This window comes from Ornithorhynchus anatinus, chromosome 1 (assembly GCF_004115215.2).
Source record: "Ornithorhynchus anatinus isolate Pmale09 chromosome 1, mOrnAna1.pri.v4, whole genome shotgun sequence".
Lineage (NCBI taxonomy): Eukaryota > Metazoa > Chordata > Mammalia > Monotremata > Ornithorhynchidae > Ornithorhynchus > Ornithorhynchus anatinus.
In genome coordinates, this window is record NC_041728.1 from 122,327,835 (window position 1) to 122,355,416 (window position 27,582).

General features: G+C 39.5%; 1 protein-coding gene across 2 annotated transcripts in view; it reads left to right on the top strand.

Annotated features, from left to right (window-relative positions):
- LOC114814718 (glypican-5-like) overlaps positions 1–27,582 on the top strand; it is an 866,559-nt gene that overhangs the window by 609,759 nt on the left and 229,218 nt on the right. For both annotated transcript variants that reach the window (XM_029073932.2, XM_029073939.2), the window contains one exon: positions 7,372–7,522. In XM_029073932.2, coding sequence (XP_028929765.1) covers positions 7,372–7,522 — 151 coding nt within the window. The remainder of the gene's footprint in view (positions 1–7,371; positions 7,523–27,582) is intronic.

The window sequence follows — 27,582 nt, forward strand, 5'->3', positions numbered from 1 at the left end:
GCATCAGTATATACAGGGAAACAGCCTTTCCCATTATCTTAACCACCATATTAACCTAACTAGTTCTTATAGCAATAGTGTTTACTGAGCAGTGTTCTAGGTACATGGAAAGTACAAATAAAGCACAAGACGTTCTCTGCACATGAGAAGCTTATATGTCAATTCCTCAGGTTGAATTTCACATCATATTCAAATGTGAGGAACTTAATAATCAATCAATCAATCATATTCAGTGAGCTCTTACTATGAGCAGACCACTTTACTAAGTGCTTGAGAGAGTACAATACAACAGAGTTGGTGAGACATATTCGCTAACAATAGTGAGTTTACAGTCTAGAGGAGGAGAAAGACAATAATATTAAATACATATATTGTGGATATGTACATAAGTTCTGTGAGACTGGAGGTGAACTGAATAAATGTGAGCTGAATAAAGAGTGCAGCCCCAAGTGTAAGGGTGAAACATAAGGGAATGGGAGAAAAGGAAATGTGGGATTAATCGAGGAAGGCCTCTTGGAAAAGATAGTTTTTAATAAGCTTTTGAAGGAGCGAAGAGTGATCATCTGTTGGATATGACGAGGGAGAGTGTTCCAGACTAGAGGCAGGATGTGGGCAAGTGACCGGCAGTGAGATAGATGAGATCAAGGTATAGTGAGTAGGTTGGCATTAGAGAAGCCAAGTGTGTGATCTGGGTTGTATAGGAAATCAGAGAGCTGAGGAAGGAGAAGACAAAGTTATAGAGTGCTTTAAAGTCAATGATAAGGAATTTCTGTTTAATGCAGAGGTTTATAGGCAATCAGTGGAGGTTCTTGAGGACTGGGGAAACATGTACTGAATGTTTTTATAGAAAAATGCTCTGGGCAGCCCAGTGAACTTTGAACTGAAGTGAGGAGCGGCAAGAGGCAGGGAGGTCAACAAGGAGGCTGAAGCAGTAATCAAGGTGGGACAGGATAAATGCTAAGGTTAATGTGGGAACAGTTTGGATGGAGAGGAAGACAGATGTTAGCGATGTCGTGAAAGTTGAATGGACAGGATTTTGTGACTGACTGAATATGTGGGTTGAATAAGAGTGATGAGTCGAGGATAATGTCAAGGTTATGGGCATGTGAAACAATGAGGTTGGTGGCGCTGTCTACAGTTATAATAAAGTCAGGGACAAAGCAGGGTTTGGGTGGGAAGATTAAGAGTTTATTATTGAGTGAAGGTTGAAGGTTTAGTATTGATGTCCATGGGCCAAAGTTAAGTTCTCTTTCAAATATTTAACTCCTAGTCTTTGTCACACTCTAACACCAATTTTGGGGGGTTATATTTTAAAGTGTTGAGAAATCAATTTACTTCAGGGGTTATTTTTTAGAGGATTATCTGCATATGAGCTCAAAATAATTCAAAATAGATAAATTACTCTTGATGGTATTTTGAAATTGGACATGTATTTTGTGAAAAAAGTGAAAGCACATTGTTAAACCATGAGGAGCTCTATGAAGTTTGGTAAACATGTTTATGAATTTCAGGGCATTCTGACACAGTTGCACAAGAGGGTTAGCTCAGTGACATTTGAGCTAGTCATGCCCATAATCTTTTGAAAAAGTATGACTGTAGTCACTTGAAGAGCCTCTTTTCAAAACTGTCCCAGAGAGAAAAATGATCTAGAGTTAATTTCAGCAAAATAAGGATGTGGTTATACTGAGATATATGACAGTGCAAGTTTGACCCTCAGATGAAATAATCCCATTATATCCATAATCAACTGCTACAAAAAATAAGTGTGGCTTTCAATTAACCTTTAGACTCTAGGATGTGTGACTCTGCATTTGCAAAGTTTAAATTTTGGCACCATGCAGGAAGCAGAATGAAATGAGGAAATACAAAATTATAATAAAGGATATATATGTGAAATTGAAAATACTCAAGATAAATGGGAATGTGCCTCAAAGCTATATGAGTCATGTTTGAATATCACTCTCCCTGCCTCTTGAGAGAGGGAGTTAGGGGTTCATGGAAACCTTTCTCTTGTGAGAAAAGCATGGGGTAAAGTGAGATAGAGTATAAAATAACCAAGATGGCTGGAAATATTGGGAGGTAAAGGCATAAGACAGAGTGAAACCTAGGCTATTTGTTTCATCTCTAAAGCATGCACTCACAGTGTCTGGACTGTCTGATCTCCCACAAGCTCTTGAATTTTTGATGGAGGCACAAAAAAGTGTGGGTGGGTAGAAGGGTAAAAATAATAATTGTGGATTAGGTAAGAGGAAACCATTTGCCAGGCCCTGGGATAGGTACAATGCAAGGAGATTGGATGTAGTTTCTATCCCACATAAGGCTCACAAGTCTAAGGTAGAGGGAAAATGGATCGTATTCCCATTTTACAGATGAAGAATGTGAGGCACAGATAAATTAAGTGATCTTCTCAGGTACACACAGCAGGAAGGTGACGGAGCCAGAATCTCTGTCTCCTGAATTCTAAACCCTTTGCTCTGTCTTCTAGGTTACATAGACCAGTTATTGTACTGGAAGCCATTAGATCTGCTTCCTCCCTCTTTTGCACTTTTTTCTGCCTCTCTGAAGCCTGCAGGATAATGCTATTTCATGTGTGTCTGAGAGAGTATTCATTCATGCAATCGTATTTATTGAGTACTTATTATATGCAGAGCACTGTACTAAGCACTTGGCACTGTATTAAACACTTGGCACTATACTTGGCCAGGGTACTGTCTGGCCAGTGGCTACAAAGATAACAACATGGCCTAGTGGAAAGAGGACAGGCCTGGGATTTGGAGGACCTGGTTTCTAATCCCAGCTCTGCCTCTTACCTGCTACTAGACCTTGAGCAAATCACTTTAATTCATTCATTCAGTTGCATTTATTGAGCGCTTATTATGTGCAGAGCACTGTACTAAGCACTTGGAATGTACAATTCAGCAACAGATGGAGGCAATCCCTGCCCAACAATGGGCTCACAGTCTAAATGGGGGAGACAGTCAACAAAACAGAACAGAACAAAACAAGTAGTCCAGCATCAATATCATCAAGATAAATAGAATCATAGATATATATACACATCACTAACAAAAGAAATAGAGTAATAAATAATATATACAAATAGGCACAAGTGCTGTGGGGAGGGGAAGGGGAAGAGCAGAAGGGGGAAAAGGGGGAATGGGAAGGGGAGGAGGAGCAGAGGGAAAGGGAGGGCTCAGTCTGGGAAGGCCTCCTGGGGGAGGTGAGCTCTCAGTAGGGCTTTGAAGAGGGGAAAAGAGCTAGTTCGCTGGATGTGAGTAGGGAGGGCATTCCAGGTCAGTGGTAGGACGTGGGCCAGGGGTTGACAGTGAGACAATTGCGAACAAGGGACTGTGAGGAGGCTAGCGGCAGAGGAGTGGAGTGTATGGAGTGGGCAGTAGAAGGAGAGAAGGGAGGTGAGGTAGGAGGGCTCAAGGTGATGGAAAGCTTTGAAGCCAAGTGACGAGTTTTTGTTTCATGTGAAGGCTGATAGGCAACCACTGGAGGTTTTTGAGGAGGGGAGTGACATGCCCAGAGCATTTTGGTAGAAAGATTATTTGGGCAGTGGAGTGAAATATAGACTGGAGCGGGAAGAGACAGGATCAGGAGAAAGGGAGATCAGAGATGAGGCTGACATAATAATCCAATCAGGATATTATGATATTATACTTAACTTTCCAACTGTGCCTTTTAGAGTATTGTCCCAATAAGGGATAGGGAATGTGTCCGACCTGATTATCTTTTACCTATTCTGGTGCTTATTACAGTGTGTGGCACTGAGTAAGCATTTCATAAATACCACCTGTACTACAAGCTAACTCCTTAATTTGGTTACATATATTTTCTCCGAAAGGACTAACTGCAGTTATTCCACATAGTATGAAGGTAGAACTGTCAATAGAGGAAATATTCCTATCCAGTTCAGCATAATTTTCAAAGACTTGCCTCTCACACAGTTAGCAACTTTTACACACTTTGAGAGGGAGCAAACAAACAACTTAAAAAGTGCAAAAACATATGTGTGTGTGCGTATGATGCATTTTACTGGAATTCCTATTTTTAGAATAAAAATACATTAAGTGATTAAAAAATAGGTTGGAATGAGAGTTGAAGATGCTGGTCAATGTTGAATGGAAATGATTTGGAGAGAATACAGACAATTCCTTAATGAAATCCACAAGGACCTGGAACAGTTTAGTCTACTGTATCATAAATGACATCTTAGAAGAAGAAAAGTTCAGCCAGGTGAAAAAATTTGCTGATGAAACAAACTGAAAAGGAAATGTAATTCAAATGATTGGACTCACAATGCCAACAGATAATTGACTTATTCCATTCACTTTCAGAGAATTAAAAGAATGAAACAAAAGGCTAATAATGTTTTTACAAGGACATCATAGTTATAAGCTATACAACTGATCAAGGAAAGACATGGTTAAAATTTATTGGATAGTTTTTAATTGGTTCATAAAGATTATTAATGATTATTTAATGTCAAAATAAATTTAATGCACTATTACTAATCATCAGATTTACAACCTAGTGGGAACTAGAATGCAACTTACTGCACTAGTGATTTTACAAAAGAGACAGAGAACAACCATCAGAAAGTCTCCTGAATAAAAACTGTAAGCTCTTTGTGGGCAGGGAATGTGTCTGTTGTGTTATACTTTCCCAAACACTTAGTACAGTTCTCTAAACCCAGTAAGCACTCAGTAGATACAATTGATTGATTGTCAAAGAGCCATCATTTTTATTCAAGTCTCAGACAGCATGTCTGCAAGTATAGGGGATAAATGAGGTAAGAGAATGTTCCTCTGGAGTAATACATATTGCCAACGAGACTATACTAGAGAACTATATACAAGCTTATAAGTTAGTGGGAAACACAATAGTATTTTGTATTTATATATAATTTTGAGGGGTTATATAATACCTTTCTTCCTGGAATCTGAAAGGCAAGGCACAAGAGATCACAAAGGAACAGATGCCAGAGCAATTCAGTGGAATTTTCTTTCCATTGAGAAAAAAATCATTTATGGAATAAATTCAAAGAACTGAAAAAAAGAAAAAAAAAAGAATTAAATGCATCTGTAGAGGGGAATGTAAGATAAAATTGCCTCAAAGATGAGATTGGCCTGGAATGTTTTATACCAAAATGGCTTGTCTTCCTGTTTGGAGTGTGAATTGACATGGCATTGGTCCTGGGACAAAGCACCAATAAACCCTGTGGATAAAGCAATGATTTTGTTTGGTTCACATGGAAAATATTTGCCACCATGGTTCAAGAACAAAGCAAGATATTGTTTTTTTCTACTTTAGTCACTTTTGACCTGATGATTGCTTCTAGAGAACATTTTTATGGAGCAGATTAAGCATGCAGAGTTGGGCTTCACTTTAATCGAGAGGGAAGAATTGAGGCATTTATGATATTATCTAAAGCAGGGTCTTAACACTATCCCTGCACAAGTCAGCAGCAGAGATTCTCAGGAGAAGGTAATGCATCTTTTAGCACAGTGGTTTCAATAGAAAACTGATTGTCAGGGTCTTGAGAAAAGATCATGCTTTGCTTTCAGATACTAAATGTTGCATGTCAAATGTCTTTTTTGGTCTCTGAAAACACCAGGGTAAAAGACAGCTCAAACGCTTTGTGAATGATTAACAGGTGGACTTGCTGTCAAACATATTCAAATCATAGCAGTGGCTACAATTTCAGATTCTATAAGCACTCAGGGTCACACCTTCAGAATGAAATATCATAAACCTATTTTCAGGACTCTTGTAGTGGATTTCAATCTGTCAACCAGAAGTGTATGTCTTTAACTTTAATCGAATGGTGTTACTTCAGGATAGTGCAAACTGAAGCTTAGCAAAAATATTTTAACGGTTTGTGCATTTTACTACAAACACAGCTCCATTTATAGATCTTAACTGTGACGTAAGATTTTCATTTTTATAGGAGATATGCATTCACATTACAACAATAATCTATGGAAAATTGGAAAATGATTTGATTAAATATTGTAAAATATACACAATATAAACTTTATATTTGTAATGTATGTGTGATGTTATTGAAAAACATTTAATATAGTCTTCATTGTTCAACCAAGTGATTAAAATTCAGACCCATGAACAATGACATATTTGAACTAACCATTGCATCTAGGAAAAATACAAGTATAAAGCTGTTTATATTGCAAGCCAAAATACATACATGCATGCCCTTCTGACCTGGCATTGAAATGGTGTCTTTACAATGGAACTATTGAAGATGCTGTTACTTCACTAGTTACTAATCCTTCCTTCTGTTACCAACACTGTTAAATGTCTTCATTAAACTTGTCATCTGCTCCATTCACCATTTAAAAATAGCGAGGATTTTATCATCCAGAGGGTTTGCTGCTAAAGAATGAATGACTCTTTGTTCTTTTATTGTTGTGACATAATAACAATCTGTGAGGTAATGTAAAAGCCCTTTCTCTTTCATATACAGATTTTTTTCTTTCAAATAACAAAGGAAAATTTAGCTTCAGCCCTCCATAATGTCAGGGTTTCCGCTTGTGAATATGTCTTACCAACAGGCAGCTTGTGAAGCAATGAATATCCACAATTGGAGAGTGTTTTATACCTCTCCAGGGCTATATATGGATAAAACACACCCCCACCCATATCCTTCCAACAACACTGCAACGTTGAATGGATTTTCAGAGAAGGTATACAGGAAAATTCACTTTTCCAAACTAGAAAGGTTAAATGACCACCAGAGAAAAGAATGGCAATGACTTTTTAGTAATAGAAGCATTTCCTAGTCATCATGTAAACTACCAAAACTCTGGAGGTTTATTAAAACTGGTTTCTGTTTGCCATTTAAGGCACAATGAGTTGTTTACAGCTACAGTCTCCATTTAACTTCTTTGAGCTTCAGTTTCTTCATCTGTAAAATAGGAATTAAATAATTGTCCTTCCTCCCCTAAAGTGTGAAGTCCCTGTGGGACAGGAACTGCCGGGCCTGATTATCTTCTATATACCTCAGCACTTAATACAGGGTCTAAGGGCTTAAGAAATACCATTATCATTATTATTATCATTATTATTAAGAATTATTTTTATGTAGTGCATCAGATGGGTGCTGACACTCAAATTTAAATGGATTTTTCCATCTGATCATTAAACACTTACCAAGCTGATTCAAATCCATGTGGGTGCTCACTTTTCTCTGACAATAATCTAGATAATTGGAAGTTAAATGTCAAATTAAAATGGAAAGAAAACTCCCTTCCCAAGAAATGTTCATGTGAAAGGAATTGAGAGTTTGGGGATTAACAACAAAACATGCCACTTAAGTATTCTGTGTTTTTTTTTTTATTCTAGTTGGATACAGAGAAGAAAAAGATGAAATCAGAGATGTGGGCTTCCAGGGATCTTGGCAGCGGGGATGGGAGAAGTGAAGAGGCTGAATCAAGTGGTGATTGTGATGACGAGGACGGATGTCAAGGATCTGGAGAAGAGACTCTCGTGACAGGTAAATGCAGTCTTTGGAAGTAAGCTTAGAAAGAAACAAGCTAAGAAAATTAGGTTCTGCCTAGGCAGTAGCTGATTTACATTGGAGGTTGCAGCTCCGTAGAGAAACAGTGAAAAGAAACAAAGCATCCACAAAGTACAAGCTTTTCTGTATACTGAAACATAATGATATTGCCATCCTCCTAGCTTCATCTCAGAGATGTAAATCCATACAGACTCACTGGTGTAAAAAGTGATCAGCTGCAATTTAGTAGAAAAATTAATTTTAACTGACATCTTTTTAACCATATGAAAACATTGATGGCATTCTATATGGTCTGCAAAGTGAGTGCATTTTTTTCCTAATTCTTATCCAAACATATTGGGATGAATAACACTTAGAATTTTTCTTCTGAAAATATCTCTTTAAAAGATATATAAAGTGAACATCTATATGCATATGTTGTTAGTCTGAAATTAGTTTTCCTACTTTTGCTATATTATGAACACTCATTGACTCTCTAAACCAAGGCTTCAATACTAGAAGCTAACATCAAATGCAAGTTCCCAGAAAGTTTCTTCAGTTCATTAAGGTGAACAATATTTAGAACTGTATTTTATTTCAGGATCCTGACATGCAGGTGACTTGCTTATTTGTTATGTTCTGATTTTAGATAAATTCATATAATATGAACTTGGGGGGATTTCTAGCATCATAATCTCAAAATATGCTTTCCTAAGATTCACCCCACGGCAGATGCTCTTAGTGTCATATTTAAGAATATATTGCATTTCTTATAAATGTACTAAAGAAGGAAGAAGACTCCCTATTTATGATGAAGATCAAATAACAGCAGGGAGGAGAGTCAGGGAGTCATTCAAGTCATCTCAATACCATCATTTGTTAAGGGAATGTTTTCTTAAAGGACCATCAGTAACTCAGGAACCCTTGAACAGTTTCATTTTGGTATAAATCGAACATGTGCAGCTTTTTCAATAGCCTTGTTTTCTAAACTCCTTAAGATTTCAATGTTAAAGTTTGGAAAGAGCCCATTAATACGAATTTATTGGTGGCAAATCATCCCAAAGTTTAGATCCAGTGCCTTTTTACCATTAGAAATAGGTACTTTCAGCTTGAGAAAGAAAATCTGCCATTCAGGGATATCTGGGAAAATGTAGAAGCCTATAAACTCGCTACCCCATCAATCTTGAAGTTAGTTTTCTACATAAAAGAGTAAAAATTCTGGATTTGGCCTTTTGGCATTGTTTTATTTCACTATGGCTATTCTTGAATCATTCTTTCAGCTCTGCACCTATAATTTGCATTTCATGGTCCTATGTAATCCAATTTGACCAGGAATTCTGATTCAAAGGCTTTCTTTCCCCTAATGGTTACCATAATTCCAATCATGTTACAGTTCATATTGTATTTCATCAATTAGGGTACTTTGAAATTCCATGTAAGCTGATGTTAAGCTGTGAAGTGTCCATTTTCGTCACGCAATCAAGTAGTACAGGATTTTATTATATGAAGAAAAGACATGCTGTTAAGTCTGGATAACATAATGACTTGTCAGGCATCTCAGACCTAGGCCTTAATTTTGTTTCAGCTGTATTTCATTTTGGAAAAATGGTCATTTTTCTTGTTCCTCCAAACTTGAACTACAAGGTGGCTTTCTGGACCACATTCATAACACCTTGCCTTAATCTTAAATATGAATGATCTTTCACACAAGCACTTTAATTTCAATGTATAATCTTGTTGATTGTAGTTCTCAATGTTACTTCCCCTCACTGTGGACTAATTAACTAATAGCCAGTTAAGTCATTTAATATAACATATACTGGTTTTAGTGCTTTGAAATAACAGATATGCTACCTCTCCAGTATTCTGAATTGTTACACAAAACACCTTTGGTATAAAATTTATATTTTCAATTGAGGTCAGGAAACAAAGTTCTAATATATCTCTGTGATGGGCATTCAAAGTAGCCCCTAACACTCAGAAGGAAGAAGAGGAAAATCTCAAAGAGTAACTTCATGGTACCCTTTAATGGGGATAGTTTAATTAATGCTTTACTGGAAGTAACCGAGCCAGTCAGAAGGAAGCATTGGGAACGAAGTAGGGAGACCTCACAGTTGGAAAAGAAAATGGCCTCGGTTATTTTGAAACAAGAAGTTTGGAGCCAGGACATAGGGAAGACTCTGATCTGTGACCGTAGGTGGACCTAGGAAACAGAGAGGGATCAGTGATAGTCCTGCTGAAGGTTAGGTTGCACTGGAAATTCAGTGAACAGAGTTAGGCTCCAGATGAAGGAGCCTCCTGCCTCTGAGAGTTAGAAATGGCACAGAGATGCTCTGGCATCTGAGGGGCTCAAACATATTGAGACTGGAAGCTGTGGTGCCCTGAGGGGAGAGAAGGAAGGACAAGAAACACATGAGCCCTACAATGCCTAAAGGGAAATACAGAGAGTCCTGAGGGAAAAAGTATGACAGCTAGGGAAAAGCGGTTTGAACTGGAATGCTATGTTACCTTAATAAGGAGACTAGCAAGAAAACAATTAAACGTTACTGAGATCAGAAATCTCATTAGGGCTGGAGGTAGGACTGGAAGGGAAGCAACGTGTGCTCGAGAGACTCATGGACCTGGAATGCCACAGGAGACGGGACTTTCTCCATGAGCTTCTGGTAGCCAGCCCCAAGAAAGGGGTGGTTGGCTAGTCCCCAGAGACTCCTGCTCCTTCAGGGAGACACTTGGGCTTTAAATGAGAGATGTTGGCAGCAATAAAGGTTCAGGGATTTGGGAAATGCTGGGCAGAGGTCCCGAACCTAGCATTTCAAGAAGGAAAGAGCTGAAGGGCTTTATGATACAGCAGAGACTAACAGGTGTCTGGTCACTCCTAAGTGATTCTGGGGGATATTTGGGCAGAGATTTGGGGCTGTGAGCTCCCGTTAACATAGCAGCCTTCTATTTGTGATTAAAGAAAAAGACATGATTTTAAGCTAGGTTCAAAATATAGCTTTAAACTAGGATATCTACTGGCTGGACTGAGCTTGATGGGGACTTTTTCCTCATTTACATGTGGGAGAAAACAACCCGGGCATTAAACAGAACTGGTACATCTCCCCTTCCTCCTTAAATTCTCCTCTCAAGTCAAAGGTGATCCTAACTGAAGGGGAGCATTTCTGCAATCAGGTGGCATCCAGGATTCTGTCTGGGTGGTTTCCAGGTAACGGTCTGGCATGGGATTCAGTGTCCACAGGTGAGACCCCATTCCTCCACTCTACTGAAGTTTACCACTATTTCCCCCACCGACACCTCTTGACAAATTACCAATCACATCTCCACCAAGAGGCTTTCCCTGACTAAGTCCTCATCTCCCTACTCCTTTTCCCTTCTGTATTGCCTCTGCACTAGAATCTGTACCTTTTTAAGCACTCGATATTTATTCATCTATCCAACTCCTCCCACTTTTCCAGTGAATATGGGGGATTGGGAGAAGATGAGCTCCCCCCGAGCCCCAACCCGTAAAGAATAGCAGGGTGGATAGCATCACCTGGGCAGAACTAGATTTCACTTCATTTGAGGATAAAGGATATTTAAGATTGTTAGTAATGATAATCGTACCTGCTAAAATTGGGAAAATTTTAATAAAATGCAATAATTACCTCAAATTTTAAAACGTTAATAATGCATCTATTTTGCCTTCAGAATAATAAATTGAGATGCTATCAGAAAACCCTTATTATATTCTTATTAACTCAGTTTGATATAGTTATTCACATCTGTGCATATTATAGTATCTTTCCATACATATATGACAACTGCTCTTAAGATTTTTTGATTTCCAGAAGATGACTGCAATAAATTAAATGATCTAGGGAACAAAGAAATTAAAAAAAAACCTAGATAATCAATCTGTCATGGAAATGACAAATTTTGCAGGGTCTGTTATACACAACAGTGCACTGTACTGATTGTGTGTATTGGTAAGAAGAAAATGGGGCTGATGATTATTCTGGCACTATCTCTGTGCAAAAGCCTATTGAAAGCAGACCGGCTTAGATTTCTGACTTTAAAACCATGAAAGAGGAATTCAGGCTTTATAAAGAGGAATATTGCATAAAGCCAACTGAGATTACATTTCTCATAACCTGATTATATTGAAATATATGTGGTAGTGTGGATCTGGACATTCACTTCCAATGGTGAAATCCAGTCTTTTGAATACATTATGAATCCATAACTAACACTCTTTCTCATATATTACACAAACGTAAAGTCTTTCCCCACAGTTGTGTATTGCTTCTTTGCCAATCCTTTTTGCAATTAAAATAGTCCATGCTGACTAATGTCTGTGTCTCCTCATTAGAAGGTAAACTCACAGTGGGTGGGGAATGCGTCACTTTGTTATTCTGTACATCCCAATTTCCTGATGCATTGTACCACATCAAATAGGAGCTCAATAAATGCTATTACTACTAATTTCTACACTTTATATCATCCAGATCCTGCATCGGACCACTTCGGAGCATTTTAACATTTAATACTCATAAACCTATGCAGCACTTATTTAATTACCTTATGTATTTTTTTAACTTCTCCCTATAATTTATTAATAATAATAATTATAATGGTATTTGTTAAGCGCTTACTATGTGCAGAGCACTGTTCTAAGCACTGGGGTAGATACAGGGTAATTAGATTGTCCCACGTGGGGTTCACATTTCTTAATCCCCAATTTCATAGATGAGGTAACTGAGGCCCAGAGAAGTTAAGTGACTTGCCCAAGGTCACACAGCAGACAAGTGGCGGAGTCAGGATTAGAACCCATGATCGCTGACTCCCAAGCCCATACTCTTTCCACTAAGCCACACTGCTTCTTAATGTTGGTATTTGGTAAGTGCTCACTATGTGCAGAGCACTGTTCTAAGCACTGGGGGAGATACAGGGTAATCAGGTTGTCCCTCGTGAGGCTCACAGTCTTCATCCCCATTTTACAGATAAGGTCACTGAGGCACCGAAAAGTGAAGTGACTTGCCCACAGTCACACAGCCGACAAGTGGCAGAGCCAGGATTCGAACCCATGACCTCTGACTTCCAAGCCCGGGCTCTTTCCACTGAGCGGTCTGTCTCCTCTGCTAGATTATAACATTCTGAAGGGCAGGAATCAGGCCTTCTATGTCTATCTCCAAGCACTCTGTACGGTTCTTTGGACCTAGAAGAGCTTCAAGAAATGCTATTGATAAATTGAGTGATTGTTCTCCCCCGAGCCAGGAGCTCACAGCCCTGTTTCTGCATCACTGAGAATTTGTTTTGGCATCACTGATAATGTACAACACCTCTTCCCAACCACAAATGTCACAGAATCACTTCCTTCTACTCCACCCTCTCTTGTGTTTAGTTAATTTTAGAATTTTAGCTAGGAATAATTTTCTAATGTCTCTAATTAATGCTATCTGATTAACATATTTTCTGCCTGATATCTTACCTGATTTTAGGGTGAACAAAAGAACTACTCAAGTTTAATTCACTTTTCTAATTGCACCTTTATACTCCCATTACCTGATATTTGCTATCAAAAAACTGTGGATATTATTACACCCTTCCTGTTCTGTGATCTGCTTATTTGAATATTAAAGTTTATACATCTAGCTTTAACATATCTATGTTCAATTAATCACTCTAACTTAGAAGGCTTACTGTGTGCAGAGCACTGTACTAAGCACTTGGGAGAGTACAATAAAAAACAGTGGATAGACACATTCCCTGCCCACAGAAATCTTATAGTTTGGAGGGCGAGACGTGCAATAAATAAGGGTGCAAATCTTAGCACAAGGGGGATGCAGAAGGGAGTGGGAGAAGAGAAAATAAGGGCTTAAATGGGGAACCTCTCTTGGAGGAGATGTGCTTTTAATAAGGTTTTTAAGGTGGGGAGAGAGTAATTGTCTGATATGAAAAGGGAGAGCATTCCAGGATGGAGACTGGACATGAATGAGGCATGAGATAGATGAGAATGAAATACAGTGAGTAAGCTGGCATTAGAGGAGCAAAGTGTGCAGGCTGAGTTGTAGTAGGAGAGAGTAGTGAGGTGAGGTAGGAGGGGGATAACTGACTGAGTGCCCTAAAGCAAATGGTAAGGAGTTTCTGTTTGATGCGGAGGTGAATGGGCAACCACTGGAGGCATTTGAGGAGTGAGGATACGTGCTCTGTACTTTTTTTTTTTTAGAAAAAGCATCCAGACAGCAGAGTCAAGTATGGACTGGAGTAGGGAGACGCAAGAGGCAGGGAGGTCAGCAAGGAAGTTGATGCAGTAATCAAGGCAGGATAGGATAAGTGCTTTGATTAACGTGGTAACAACTTGGTTGGAGAGGAAAGGGTGGATTTCAGCAATGTTCTGAAGGATAAACTGACTGGAGTTGGTGAAAGATTGAATATGGGGGTTGAATGAGAGAGACGAATTGAGGATAACGCCAAGGATTTGGGGTTGCGACACAGGAAGGATGGTGGTCCTGGTCTACAATGATGGAAATGTCATGGGGAGGACAGGGTTTGGGTGAGAAGATGAGGAGTTTAGACATGTTCAGTATGAGGTGTCAGAGGGATGTCCAAATAAAGTTGTACTGAAGGCAGGAGGAAGAAGAGACTGCTGAGAAGGAGAACTGTAAGGGTTGAGATGTAGATTTGGGAATCCTCTGAATAGTGCTAGTAATTGAATCCACTGAAGCAAATGAGTTCTCCAAGGGAGCAGGTGTAAATGGAGAATAGAAGGGGACCCAGAACTGAGCCTTGGGGGACTTGCACAGTTCAGGCGTGGGAGGCAGAGAAGGAGCCCATGAAATAGAGTGAGAAGGAGTGGCCAGAGAGATAAGAGGAGAACCAGGAGAGAACATGCCATGAGTCCAAGGGTGTATGATATTTCCAGGGGAAGGGGATGGTTAACAGTTTCAAAGGCAGTTTAGCAGTCAAGGAGAATTAAGATGGAGTAGAGGTCATTGGATTTGTCAAGAAGGAGAACAATGACAACCTTTGAGAGGGCAGACTCCATGGAGTGAAATGTGGGGAAACCAAAAATACTGATAATCACAACTGGGGTATTTGTTATACTCTTATTATATGCCAAGCACTGTACTGAGCACTGGGGTAGATGCAAGATAATCAAGACCCACATGGGAATCACACTCTAAGTAGGAGACAGAACAGTTTAGAAGTTAGAAGCAGTAGGCCTAGTGGAAAGAGCACTGTCCTGGGAACCAGAAGGACCGGGGTTCTAATCCCCTCTCTACCACTTGTCTGCTTTATGATTTTGGGCAAATCACTTAAATTCTCTGTTCCTCAGTTATCTGATCTGTAAAATGGGGATTAAGGCTGTAAACCCTATGTGAGTTAGAGATTATGTCACAACTAATTAGCTTGTAACTACCCCAACGCTTAACAAATACTTTAACAAAGTGTTGAATCCCTGTATTTGCAGATGAGGGAATTGAGTCCCAGAGAAGTGAATTTATTTCAAAGTCGCACAGCAGGTAAATGGCAGAGCTGAGATTAAATCTACAGTCCCCTGACTCACAGGTTTCTGCTCTTTCCACTAGGCCATGCTGCTTCTCACAAGCCAGATTGGAGGGGGTCAAGGAGAGGAACTAAAGACAGTGGATGTAGACAACTCAATCAAGGAGTTTGGAGAGCAATTTTTATATGGTATTTATTGAGTGCTTACTGTGTGAAGTAAGTGCTTGGGAGAGTACAATACAACAATAAACAGATACATTCCCTGATCACAATGAGCTTACAGTCTAGAGTGGGGAGAGATAGACATGAATATAAATAAAATAATTATAAATTTGAACATAAGTGCTGTGGGGCTGGAAGAGGGAGGAAGAGCAAAGGGATAGAGTCAGGGCAACTCATAAGGGAGTGGGAGATGAAAAAAGGTGGGGCTTAGTCTGGGAAGGCCTCTTAGAGGAGATGTGCCTTCAGTGAGGCTTTGAAGAAGGGGAGAGTAATTTTCAATAAGGCTTTGAAGTGGGGAAGAGTAATTGTAGGATTTGAGACGGACAATTATTCTCCCACAACAAAATTGGTAGATGTATGCTGGCCACAAGGAACTCACAGTCTAGCGAGTAAGAGAGACATTAAAATAAAAGCAGTGAAGTATTATACAAGCTCTAGAGTTAAGAAGAGTTTAAGGCAGATGCTCAATACATACCAATGATTTGAACACAACTTCAAACTATCTCAGAGCTCATTTAGACCGGGCATTTTAAATGGAATTTTAGTTCAGATTGAGTGGTTGAGCTGAAATTTGTTCTAGCTAAAATATTTAGCTCTCAAGAGATCAAGAGACCTAATTTAGACCTCTGCTTCCACAGCATGCCCTATACACTAGTCCAGACAAGAGGATGGAGGTGTCAGGGATTCTTTCATCCTTTTAATTGTCTTTACTGAGCACCTACTGTGGGCAAACCACTGTACTAAGATGCTGAAGGGTGGAGTACCTTTTCCTCCCATTAACTTCCTGAAAAGTATGTGTGCTTATGATGAATGTAGTATTTAAGTGTTTACTCTGTGTCAAATAGTCTTCTAATTGCTGGGCTAGATACTAGTCAGGTCAGACACAGTCCCTATACCGTAGGGCTCTCACAGGAAGGAGAACAGGTATCAAATCCCCATTTTACTGATGACGGAACTGGGATACAGAGAGGTTAAGTGACTTACCTGAGGTCACATGGCAGGGAGCTAACTGGTAGAGCCAGGATTAGAACACAGGTCCTCTGACTCCCAGGCCTATGCTTTTTCCTGAAGACCACACTACTCTTCATTTGACTATAAAACGGAGTTTTAGTCAATCAATCAGTGGTATTAAATTGGAGTCAATCAGTGGTATTTATTGAGAGCTTACTATGTGCAGAGCATTGTTCTAAATGCTTGGGAGAGTATAATATAACAGAATTAGCAGACAAGATCCCTGCCCATAGTGGGTGAGGGCGAGGCATACATTAATATGAGAAATTCGTAATAAACACTTTAAAGATATATACATAAGAGTGCTGGGTTTGGGTTGGGGTGAATATCAAGTGTCCAGTGGTCACAGATCCAAATGCAAAGACGATGCAGAAGAGACAGTGAACAAGTGAAAAGAGGGCTTAATCAGGGAAAGCCTCACGGAGAAGATGTGACCTTAACTGTGCTTTGAAGGTGGAGAGAGTGGTGGTATGGCATATTTGGAAGGGGAGGGAGTTCCAGGCTATGGGGATGACGTGGGAAAGGGGTCTGTGGTGAGATAGAGAAGCAGCGTGGCTCAGTGGAAAGAGCACGGGCTTTGGAGTCAGGGCTCATGTGTTCGAATCCCAGCTCTGCCACTTGTCGGCTGTGTGACTGTGGGCAAGTCACTTAACTTCTCTGTGCCTCAGTTCCCTCATCTGTAAAATGGGGATTAAGACTGTGAGCCCCACGTGGGACAACCTGATTCCCCTATGTCTACCCCAGCGCTTAGAACAGTGCTCGGCACATAGCGCTTAACAAATACCAACATTATTATTATTATTATTATAGATGAAATTGGGGCACAGTGAGTAAGCTGGCACCAGAGGAGTGAAGTGTGCAGGTTAGGCTGTAGTAGGAATTTAGTGAGGTTAGATAGGATGGGGCAAGCTGACTGAGTGCTTTAAAAATTTTAAATGTTCTTATCACCGATATGGGTAAACAGGGCACTTTGACTCTTTGAGGAACTGGAGATATCAAGAATAACAATGAAGCAGATTTGACCTAGCAGAAAGTGCATAGGCCTAAGACTCAGGAGACCAGGATTTTAATACCTTCGGTGTCACAGGCCAGCTGTGTGACCTGGGGCAAGTCACTCAACCTTTCTGTGCCTCAGTTTCCTCTTCTGTAAAAGGAGGAGGATAACCACTCTCCCTTCCTCTTAGACTGTGAACTCCCTGTAGGAAAGGGACCACATCTGGTCTGATAATCTTATGCCTGTCCTGGTATATAACTCTACACTGGGCACATTGTAACCACTTAATATCACTGTTGTCACGACTGTTCCTATTAATAAGAACTGTGAGCTGCTACCTCTAGGAGTAGCTGTTGCACTGAAAGACTCTGCTGCAGTGTACAACATGGTGTGCTTTTGGTCTCTTCCATGAGCATCAAAAACTAGGAGGTGGGATAGTAGGGAAAGGAGGGGGAAATCTGTGGAGGGGTTGGGTTGAATTATATCATGAAATAAAGATGAATCTCTATTTTTCTCTAGTGTGTTAACTTATTTGTTAACCTATGCAATTTGAATCCATCCAAGGAATTCATTTTAATGCAGCAATTTAGCAGTTCCTGATTTCAGAAAAGATAAATGGCAAACTTCTATTTGTGAATGGTGAGAGCAGAACATGTTTTTGAGAAGAGATTTAAACAGGAAAAAAGCATATTTATTAAATCCTAGAGATAGCATTCTGACCAAAAATAGAGCCGAGCCTGTTTTTGAATTAAAAAGTACAGGATTTCCTGAAGTTCAGAGATTACACTCCCTAATTACCAAATAAATCTGGTGATAACAATGACAGAATATTTATTTAATCTTAATTGTTTTGCACCTTATCCAAGAATCTTATGAGAGTAATAATTCATCTTCAATTTCCTTCTATCTAGTTCTGAAAAATCACTAAATGAAAGGAGAACTTCTAGCTCTTTTCCTATGGCATTGTTGTATTCATAGTTAATAGTCTACTCAGGATTAGAGAAGAAAAATTTTGCAACACTAGAAATTGTTACATTGAAGTGAATTGATTAATGGGTGAAATGCTATGTTGCCCTTTTGCCCATGAATTATTGTTCCTTTGTATAGCTAACTTCTGCTTTAAATCATCTTTCAAAGTGATTTTTGCACACACCTAAAATTATAGGGATACTAGTCCATGTCTGTCTAACAAAAATTACCAAGTAATAAATCTTCATCTGATATTTATTGCACAGAATTACATTTGTGATTGAGACCTATTACTGACCATTCAGAAGGACAGATTTAATAAGCACTCTAATAAGGAGAGGAGTATCTTGCTGATGTGAAGTCAGGCAAACCATTTCCTATATAATTTGATGAGTTGAAATCTCTTGGAATAGTTTTTGACAAGGAAGAAATTACATAGAATTAACCTATGTAGAATTACAAGATAAATCCCTTTCTAAAAATGAGTTTTACATAAACAGGAGTGTTTATATGGATGTATGTAATAGATCTGCATGTACACATACTGTCAAATATAAATCAATCAGTAGTATATATTGAATGCTGACTGTGTGAAGAGCACTTTACAAAGTTGGTAGACATGTTCCCTGTCCACAAGAAGCAGCATGAGCTTAGTGGACAGATTAAATCCTACTATCTCCTACTTAATAATAATGTTGGTATTTGTTAAGCGCTTACTATGTGCAGAACACTGTTCTAAGCGCTGGGGAAGATACAGGGTAATCAGGTTGTCCCACATGAGGCTCACAGTTAATCCCCATTTTACAGATGAGGTAACTGAGGCATAGAGAAGTGAAGTGACTTGCCCCCAGTCACAGAGCTGACAGGTGGCAGAGCCGGGATTCGAACCCATGACCTCTGACTCCCAAGCCCGAGCTCTTGCCACTGAGCAACACTGCTTCTTAACTGAGTCATTTGTAGAACAGGGGCTATGTCATGGCCTACCGGCAAAAGTACTGATCCCGCCACCGCCACTTGTCTACTTTGTGACCTTGGGCAAGTCATTTAGCTTCTCTGTGCCTCAGTTACCTCATCTGTAAAATGGGGATTGAGACGTGAGACCCACGTGGGACAACCTGATCTCCTTGTATTCATTCATTCAATCATATTTATTAAGTTCTTACTGTGTCCAGAGCATTGTACTAAGTGCTTGGAAAGTACAATTCAGCAACAGAGACAATCCCTACCCAACAACGGCCCACGGTCTAGAAGAGGGGAGACAGGCAACAAAATAAAATAGATACAAGTAAACAAGCTTTATTCATTTACCCCAGCATTTAGAACAGTGCTTGACACACAGTAAGCGCTTAACAAATGCCATCATTATTATGTCTAACCATTCTTTTTAATGGTATTTGTAAAGTGCTTACTATGTGCCAGGCACTCTTCCAAGCGCTGGGGTAGATACAAGGTACAGTCCATGTCCCATATGAGGCTCACAGCCTTAATTCCCATTTTACAGATTTGGCAACAGAAGCACAGAGAAGTCAAGTGACTTGTCCGAAGTCACATAAGTGATGGAGCTGGGATTAGAACACAGCTCCATCTGATTCTCAGGTTTGTGCTCTATCCACTAGGCCACGTGGCTTCTCAACCTGGTTATCTTGTAAACATCTCAATGTCTCATACAGCGCTTGGCACAAGGTAAGCAATTAAAAAGTACCATTAGAAAAAAAAAGAGCAAAATAAAACACTTCTGAGATTATGATTACCCTTCCTCACTTAGTAAGAATGTAATTTATTACAGGGAAATGACATACAGAAATATAATTGTTCTATAGTAAGAAATAGTAAATATATGCAATTGTTTTTTTTTAACTCCTTAGAGAATGCAGCTCTAATTTGGAAACCAATATAACTCTGCTTTCTTTTTCAAATACTACCCAAAGGGAAATAGGGGGTAATATTTCAGAATTACTCTTCTCTTTAAAGCCATCTTGTTGGACCATCACATTTGGCTTCTTTTAAGGAGGACTTGTATAGGACACAAATACCCAAAGACCATTCTTTACATGAATTCCATATCAGCCAAAGATCCACCTAAGCTAACCTAAATGTACCCTCGCTCTCCATTCTCCTATCTCTGTCCTCTCAACTCATGCTCTTTCCCAACTTGGAATTGATCCTCCCCTACCAAAGCTAATGGACCACAGCCCTCCCCGTGTTCTAGCAGTCCTATAGTTCCACCTCCTCAACCAAGTCTGATTAATACCCTCTCTGAATCATATCAACTCAAATGCCATCTCCAATCAATCTTACTTACTGAATGTTTACTAGGTGCAGAGCACTGTACTAAACACTTAAGTGAATGCAATATAACGGGTTGGTAGACAAATTCCCTGCCCACAATAAACTTGCATTCTAAAGAGAAGATAATCAGTTTGGACATAGCCTCTATCCCTCTTTGAGTTCACAGTCTAAGTAGGAGGAGAACAAGTATTTCATCCCTGAGGCATTGAGAAGTTTTAGTTGCTTGCCCATGGTCACACAACAGGTGGTAGACCTGGGATTAGAACCCAGGTCCTCTGACTCCCAGGCACAGTATCCTCCCACTTCGCCATGTTGTTTCCACTACGCCACACTAATTCCAGTGCTTCCTTACTCATTTAAATCCTACTTCAGCATTTGTATATCTATGTATAGTCAATTGACAACTCAATAATTTACTCCAATTAAACTGTTTTGAAAATATTTTACATCCATCTCCCCGATTAGTGTTTATGTTCTTTGTGGGCAGTGACTATGTGTTTATTGTAGATTCCAAGAGCATAGGTGACTGTAAACTTCCTATTTAGGAGCAGGAATCTTGTTTACTGACCCTGTCGTATTGTACTTTCCCAGATACTTAGTTTAGTGCTTTACTTACAGTAAGTGCTCAGTAAACACCACTGATTGGTGGACAATATAGTGCTTTGTACCTAATGAGTGCTCAGTAAATATCGTCACTATTATTATAACTACTGCTCTATTGGGTATCCTGTCCAGTTCACCTCTGTTAAGGTGAGCACTAGTTTCTATTTTAGGAGACTAACTTCCTTCCAGGAAGCGGCATGATCTTGTGGCCTGGTAGTCAGAGAACCTGAGTTCTAATGCTGCCTCTATCAGTTGTCTGCTGTGTGATTTTGGGCAAGTCACTTAACTTATATGAGCCTTAATCTCTTCATCTGTAGAATGGGAATTCAATACCTGTTATCCCTCCTCACTAGGCTGTGAGCCCCATATGGGACAGGGACTGTGTCTAACTTAATTATCTTGTATCTACAGCAATGCTTAGTACACTCAGTGAAGCAGCATAGCGTAAAAGCACTTAGTAATGTGCTCTGCATATATGAGAAGCAGCATGTCTTAGTGGAAAGAGCACGGGCTTGGGAGTCAGAGGTCATGGGTTCTAATTCCGTCTCTGCAACTTGTCAGCTGTGTGACTTTGGGCAAGTCACAACTTCTCTGTGCCTCAGTTGCCTCATCTGAAAAATGGGGATTAAGACTGTGAATCCCACATGGAACAACCTGATTACCTTGTATCTACCCCAGTGCTTAGAACAGTGCTTTGTAAGTAGTAAGTGCTTAACAAATACCTTCATCATTAAGCACTTAATAAATATGATTAAATGAATTGAGCATGGGCCTGGCATTCAGAAGGTTATGGGTTCTAATCTCTACTCTGCCACTTATCTACTGTGTGGTCTTGGGCAAGTCACTTTACTTCCCTTTGTCTCAGGTACCTCATCTGGAAAATGGAGATTAAGACCATGAGCCCCATACGGGACAAGGACTTTATCCAACTCATTTTGCTTGTATCCACCCCACCTCTTAGAACAGTGCCTGGCACATAGTAAGCACTTAAAAAATACCACAATTATTACTATTATTATTTTTACAGTGGTTGGCACATAATTAGTAAAGAAGAAGCATGGCTTAGTGGAAAAAGCATGGGCTTGGGAGTCAGATGTCATGGGTTCTAATCCGGCCTCCATCACTTGTCAGCTGTGTGACCTTGGGCAAGCCGCTTAACTTCTCTATGCCTCAGTTCCCTCATCTGTAAAATGGCAATTAAGACTGAGACCCCCCACAAGGGACAACCTGATTACATTGTATCAACCCCAGTGTTTAGAACAGTGCTTTGTACATAGTACGCGCTTAACAAATACCATCATTATTATCACCACAATTATTACTATTGTTACTATCATTAGCATAGGTGTTATCATTAACATCATTGTTATTTTTGTTACTGTTGCTGTTTTGTTTTTTGGTGATTCTCCCTTACTATTTGATGTGGAATTTAACTCATAAATGATGCTTCCTTAGGTAAACCGAACTGGTGAAAATACGAAGAAGAATTTTGTAACCTACCAACTAATTCATCCAATTAGCAGCTCGCATAGGGGTGACATGGGGCCTAGGGGAAGAATCCTTGCCTTCAAAAAAGCTACTGCCCCTTTATGTCTTAGAAGCAGGGATTGCTCAGTTAAAACAGAAATCATGAGGGCAGAGGCCACATATAATCTTCAACATGAACCTTAACTATCTAGTTCAGGGTTATACATTTCGTGGGTGCCTCATAAATAACTCTTGGATGAAGTCAGTACTTCCTGGCTCCTCTCCTGGCCCCCTTAGTTGACAATTTGACCCTTATTATTCACAGATCCCAAGTGTTTCCAACTGAGATACAATGGTCCTTTATTGTAATTATATTCAGGGCCTTCACTGGATGTTAATGAAATACAAAACTTTTCTTTTCCTGGGGTAATTTGGATGCTTAAGTTGACTTGAGTTCCTTTCTCATGTTCTAATTAAGTTGTATATGCCTATTTTTTAATAAGTTTAGATATGAGTAGCTAATTTCAGAGAGTAAAGAGAAGAATTCTATATATAACCCCCATTGTCTGGGTATCCCATAATTACCACAGATTCTGATGTTAATAGATTATTCTGTTTCTTGTAAGTGTGCTTTTTTTTAACAGACTCTTACTGTGTAGCTATATCCATTTATATATAACTTATCTGTGCCTCAGTTACCTCATCTGTAAAATGCAGATAAAGACTTTAAGTCCCATGTGGGACATGAACTGTGTCCAACCTGATTACCTTGTATCCACCCCAGGGATTAGAGTAGTGGCTGGCACATAGTAAGCCACTACTCTGCCATTATACAATCATCAATACATAATACAGTAAGCCGCTACTATGCCATTATACAATATCATACAAATGCCATTAAAAAAAGAAACAGTGGATCCTGTGTCCACTGCTTTAAACAGAAATTCCATCAGTCAATAATAATTACTGAGGATTTACTTTGTGCAGAGCATTGAAATAAACACTTGGAAAATTATAATCGACCTGCCTTCATTAAAATCTAGTGAAATTTAAACTTTCAAGGTCTCATTTGAAAATTATATGCATCACCACTCTCTGTGTGCCAGCTGTCTGCTTTGAAATCTTGGTAGAGGCAATTTACAAACTGAAGCATAAACTACAAACCCAAACTTTGAGATACTCTGTAATCTAGACTATTTAAATTTAATTTTGCAAATATATAAGAATATTAGAAAACTTTACAGAGAAGAAATAACTTGGGGCAGAAAAAATCAAATATGTAGCCTAAACATTTGCAAATACTCATAGATTTTGATTATGAGGGTTTCCTTGTAACTAGCTATCTTTCAAATTAGAAAATGATTCAGTTGATGGTGACATCTATCAGGGGGTGGGTGTAGCTGATAAGATCAATGCTATACAGACACTTCCTTCTGTTTTTGTTCAAGAAACATTGCCTTTTGCTTCACTATTGTTCATTTACTGGCACTGTTTTCATTTCTTCCTTTTGGTTTTGCAATCTTCTGGAAGTCTCTGCTCTAAGAAAATATTTCCTTTGGTCTGTCAGCCCCTTGCCTGGGCAGGGATTATATCTACCTACTCTATTGTCTTTCACTCTCCCAAATGCCTAGTAAAGTGCTCTGCATGTAGTAAGTGCTCAAATACCATTGATACCATTCCTTTTTGTTGCATATCACATCACCTGTCTTCTGCAGGCTAATTCCCAACAACTTACTGCTCTGCTAAAATGTTTGAGGCTTTGCTTAATTGTGTCTTAGGTGCAATGCAATTTTGTCTCTAGGGTGTGAGCTTCTCATGGGTAAGAAATATCTCCAACAACTCAGTTAAATTGTATTCTCCCAAACACTTACTATAGTGCTCAGCACATAGTAAGGGCTCAATGAATATGATTGTTTGATTAATTGAGTTGCCCACTTTTTCTACAATTACCCCATTTCTGCTCCCCATGAAGTCATTGTTTAGCTCATCTGTTATCATCTATTCTCCTCACATTTCTCACCTAGTACCGGTGTGATTCAACTTTGCTTTCATGCTAATGGTCCAGAATGATATTGTTCACATTGTTTGTGATCCTGAGTTATGCATGTAGATTCCTTTAGTGGAATTAATTTTGAATTAAAAAATGCAAACAAGTGTCTATTGTAGGTTCAGGTCTCACAGCCATAAATTATGTTGGATGCTGCCACTGTCCCATATATTTTCAGTTTGGGTTTGTTGTTTTTTTTAAATTTTCAAATCTTTATGTCATGTTGATGCTAGCCTCCCTATGAACCTCTCAGTGGACACTCTCACCTGCTTGATTTGGTGCTTTATTTTTTTGTCTCTCTTAGCATCATCAGTAGTGATTTATCCAGGGAACAAACTTAAATGATAGCATTCATTTCTTTGTTAGAAGTTGGAATTGCCAGTGGAGAGTGGTATTTTATGTGTCTTCGTCAGACTTAATTTTCAAGCCATAGCACTTTGCTGGCTCTGAGGAGTTGTTCATAACTTTTTATATCTCTTATAACTGTGTATGTTCAAAGTAATCATCAGCATATAGGGAGTCATCAGTCATTCAGTAATGCTTATTCAATCAATCAATGGTATTTGTCAGTCAATCATATTTTTTGAGCACTTACTGTGTGCAAAGCAGGGTACTAAGCACTTGAAAGAATACAATACAACAATAAACAGACACATTCCCTGCCCAGAATGAGTTTACTGTCTACAAGACAATATTTTTGAGTGCTTACTATATGCAGAGTACTGTACTAAGCATTTGGGAAAGAATAATAATGATGGCATTTGTTGAGCACATACTGTGTGCCAGGCACTGCATTAAGCACTGGCGTAGAAACAAGTAAATCAAGTTGGACACAGTTCCTGTCCCATGTGGGACTCACAGTCTCAATCCCCATTTTACAGATGAGGTAACTGAGGCATAGAGAAGTGAATTGAACTGCCCAGGTCACACAGACAAGTGGCAGAGCTAGTATTAGAACCTATGATCTTCTGACCTCCAGGACAGTGCTCTATCCACTATGACAACACAACAGAAGTAGCAGACACATTCTCTCCCCATAACTGTGTTACATTCCAGAGTGGTAGACAGGCATTTGTATAAATAAATGAGTAATTTAAATATATGTACATAATTCCTGTGAGATTGAGTGGGGCAAATAGAAGCAGCATGGCTTAGTGGAAAGAGCACGGGCTTGGGAATCAGAGGTCATGGGTTTGAATTCCGGCTCTGCTACTTGTCAGCTGTGTGACTGTGGGCAAGTCACTTAACTTCTCTGTGCCTCAGTTACCTCATCTGTAAAATGGGAATTAAGACTGTGAGCCTCACGGGGGGCAACCTGATTACCCTGTATCTACTCGAGCACTTAGAACAGTGCTCTGTACATAGTAAGTGTTTTAACAAATACCAACATCATCATTATTATTATTATGGATTATCAAATATCCAAAGTTCACAAATGCAAATACATTGATGATATAGAAAGGAGAGGAAGCCAGAGAAAAGGGGGAATTAATCAGGGAAGGCATCTAGGAGGAGATGCCTAGATAATAATTCTTTGAAGGTGGTAAGAGAGGTGTCATATATGGAGGGGTAGGTAGTTCCTAGCTGGGGCATGACATTAGAGAGGGGTCAGTGGTGAAATAGACAAGATCATGGCTCAGTAAGCTGGTATTAGAGGAATGAAGCGTGCAGGCTGGGCAGGTAGATCAGTGAGGTGAGGTAGGATGGAGTGAGCTGATTGAGTACTTTAAAGGCAATGGTAAGGAGTTTCTAATATTAATAATAATGATGGCATTTGTTTAGCGCTTACTATGTGCCAAGCACTGTTCTAAGCACTGGGATAGATACGAGGTTGTCAGGTTGTCCCACGTGGGGATCACAGTCTTGATCCCCATTTTACAGATGAGGTAGCTGAGGCACGGAGAATTTAAGTGACTTGCCCAAAGTCACACAGCTGACAAGTGGTGGTAGGGATTAGGACCCACAGCCCCAAACTCCCAAGCCCATGCTATTTCCTCTAAGCCACACTGTTTATGTTTGATGTTGGAGTAGATGGCAGCCATTGGAGGTTCTTGAGGAGTGGGGAGACTTGGACTGAACATTGTTGATGATAAATGATCCATGCAGCAAAGTGAAGTATGGACTAGAGTGGGGAGACACAGGATGCCGGGAGGTAAATGAGAGGTTAGATGAAAGGCTCAAGGGGGGATAAGATAAGTGCTTGGATCAGCATGGTAGCAGTTTGGATGGAGGGGAAAGAGGAGACTTTAGCTATGTTGTGAAGGTGGAATCGACAGAATATGGAGACATTGACTATGAGGGTGGAATTAGAGTCAATGCCAAGGTTACAGGCTTGCGAGACAGGGAGGATTGTGATGCTGTCTACAGTGATGTGAAAGATGGTGGAGGAAAAAATTTAAGTGGGAAGATAAGGGGTACAGTTTTGGGCATGTTTAATTTGAGGTGTTGGTAGGATATCCAGATAGATAAGTCTTGAAGGCAGGAGGAAATGTGAGATTGCAGGGAAGGAGAGGGGGCAGGGCTGAAGATGTAGATTTGGGAATCATCTGCATAGAACTGATTGAGTGCTGATTGCTTTGCACACAGTAAGTGCTCAATAAATAAAATTGAATGAGTGAATGAATTGGCCATACTACACAGACCTGCTTGACTTTTTAGGTAATGGGGAAAGGAACCTACACGATTCTGCAGTTCTGAAAAGATAGACTACTTCATTGTGAATTAGTTTGAAAATCTTTAAAAGTGTTTTAAGGTATTCAAACATTTTCAGAAGTTGTCAGAAACCAGGCCTACCTATACATCAATACGAGTTCTTGAGCACTTAGTGTGTGCAGAACAGAGCACTTACTGTAGGCAGAGAAACTCCAGTGATTGCCCATCCACTTCCACATCCAACAAAAACTCTTCATTGTTGGCTTTAAAGCACTTAATCACCTTACCCCCTCCAACCTCACCTCACTATTCTCCTAC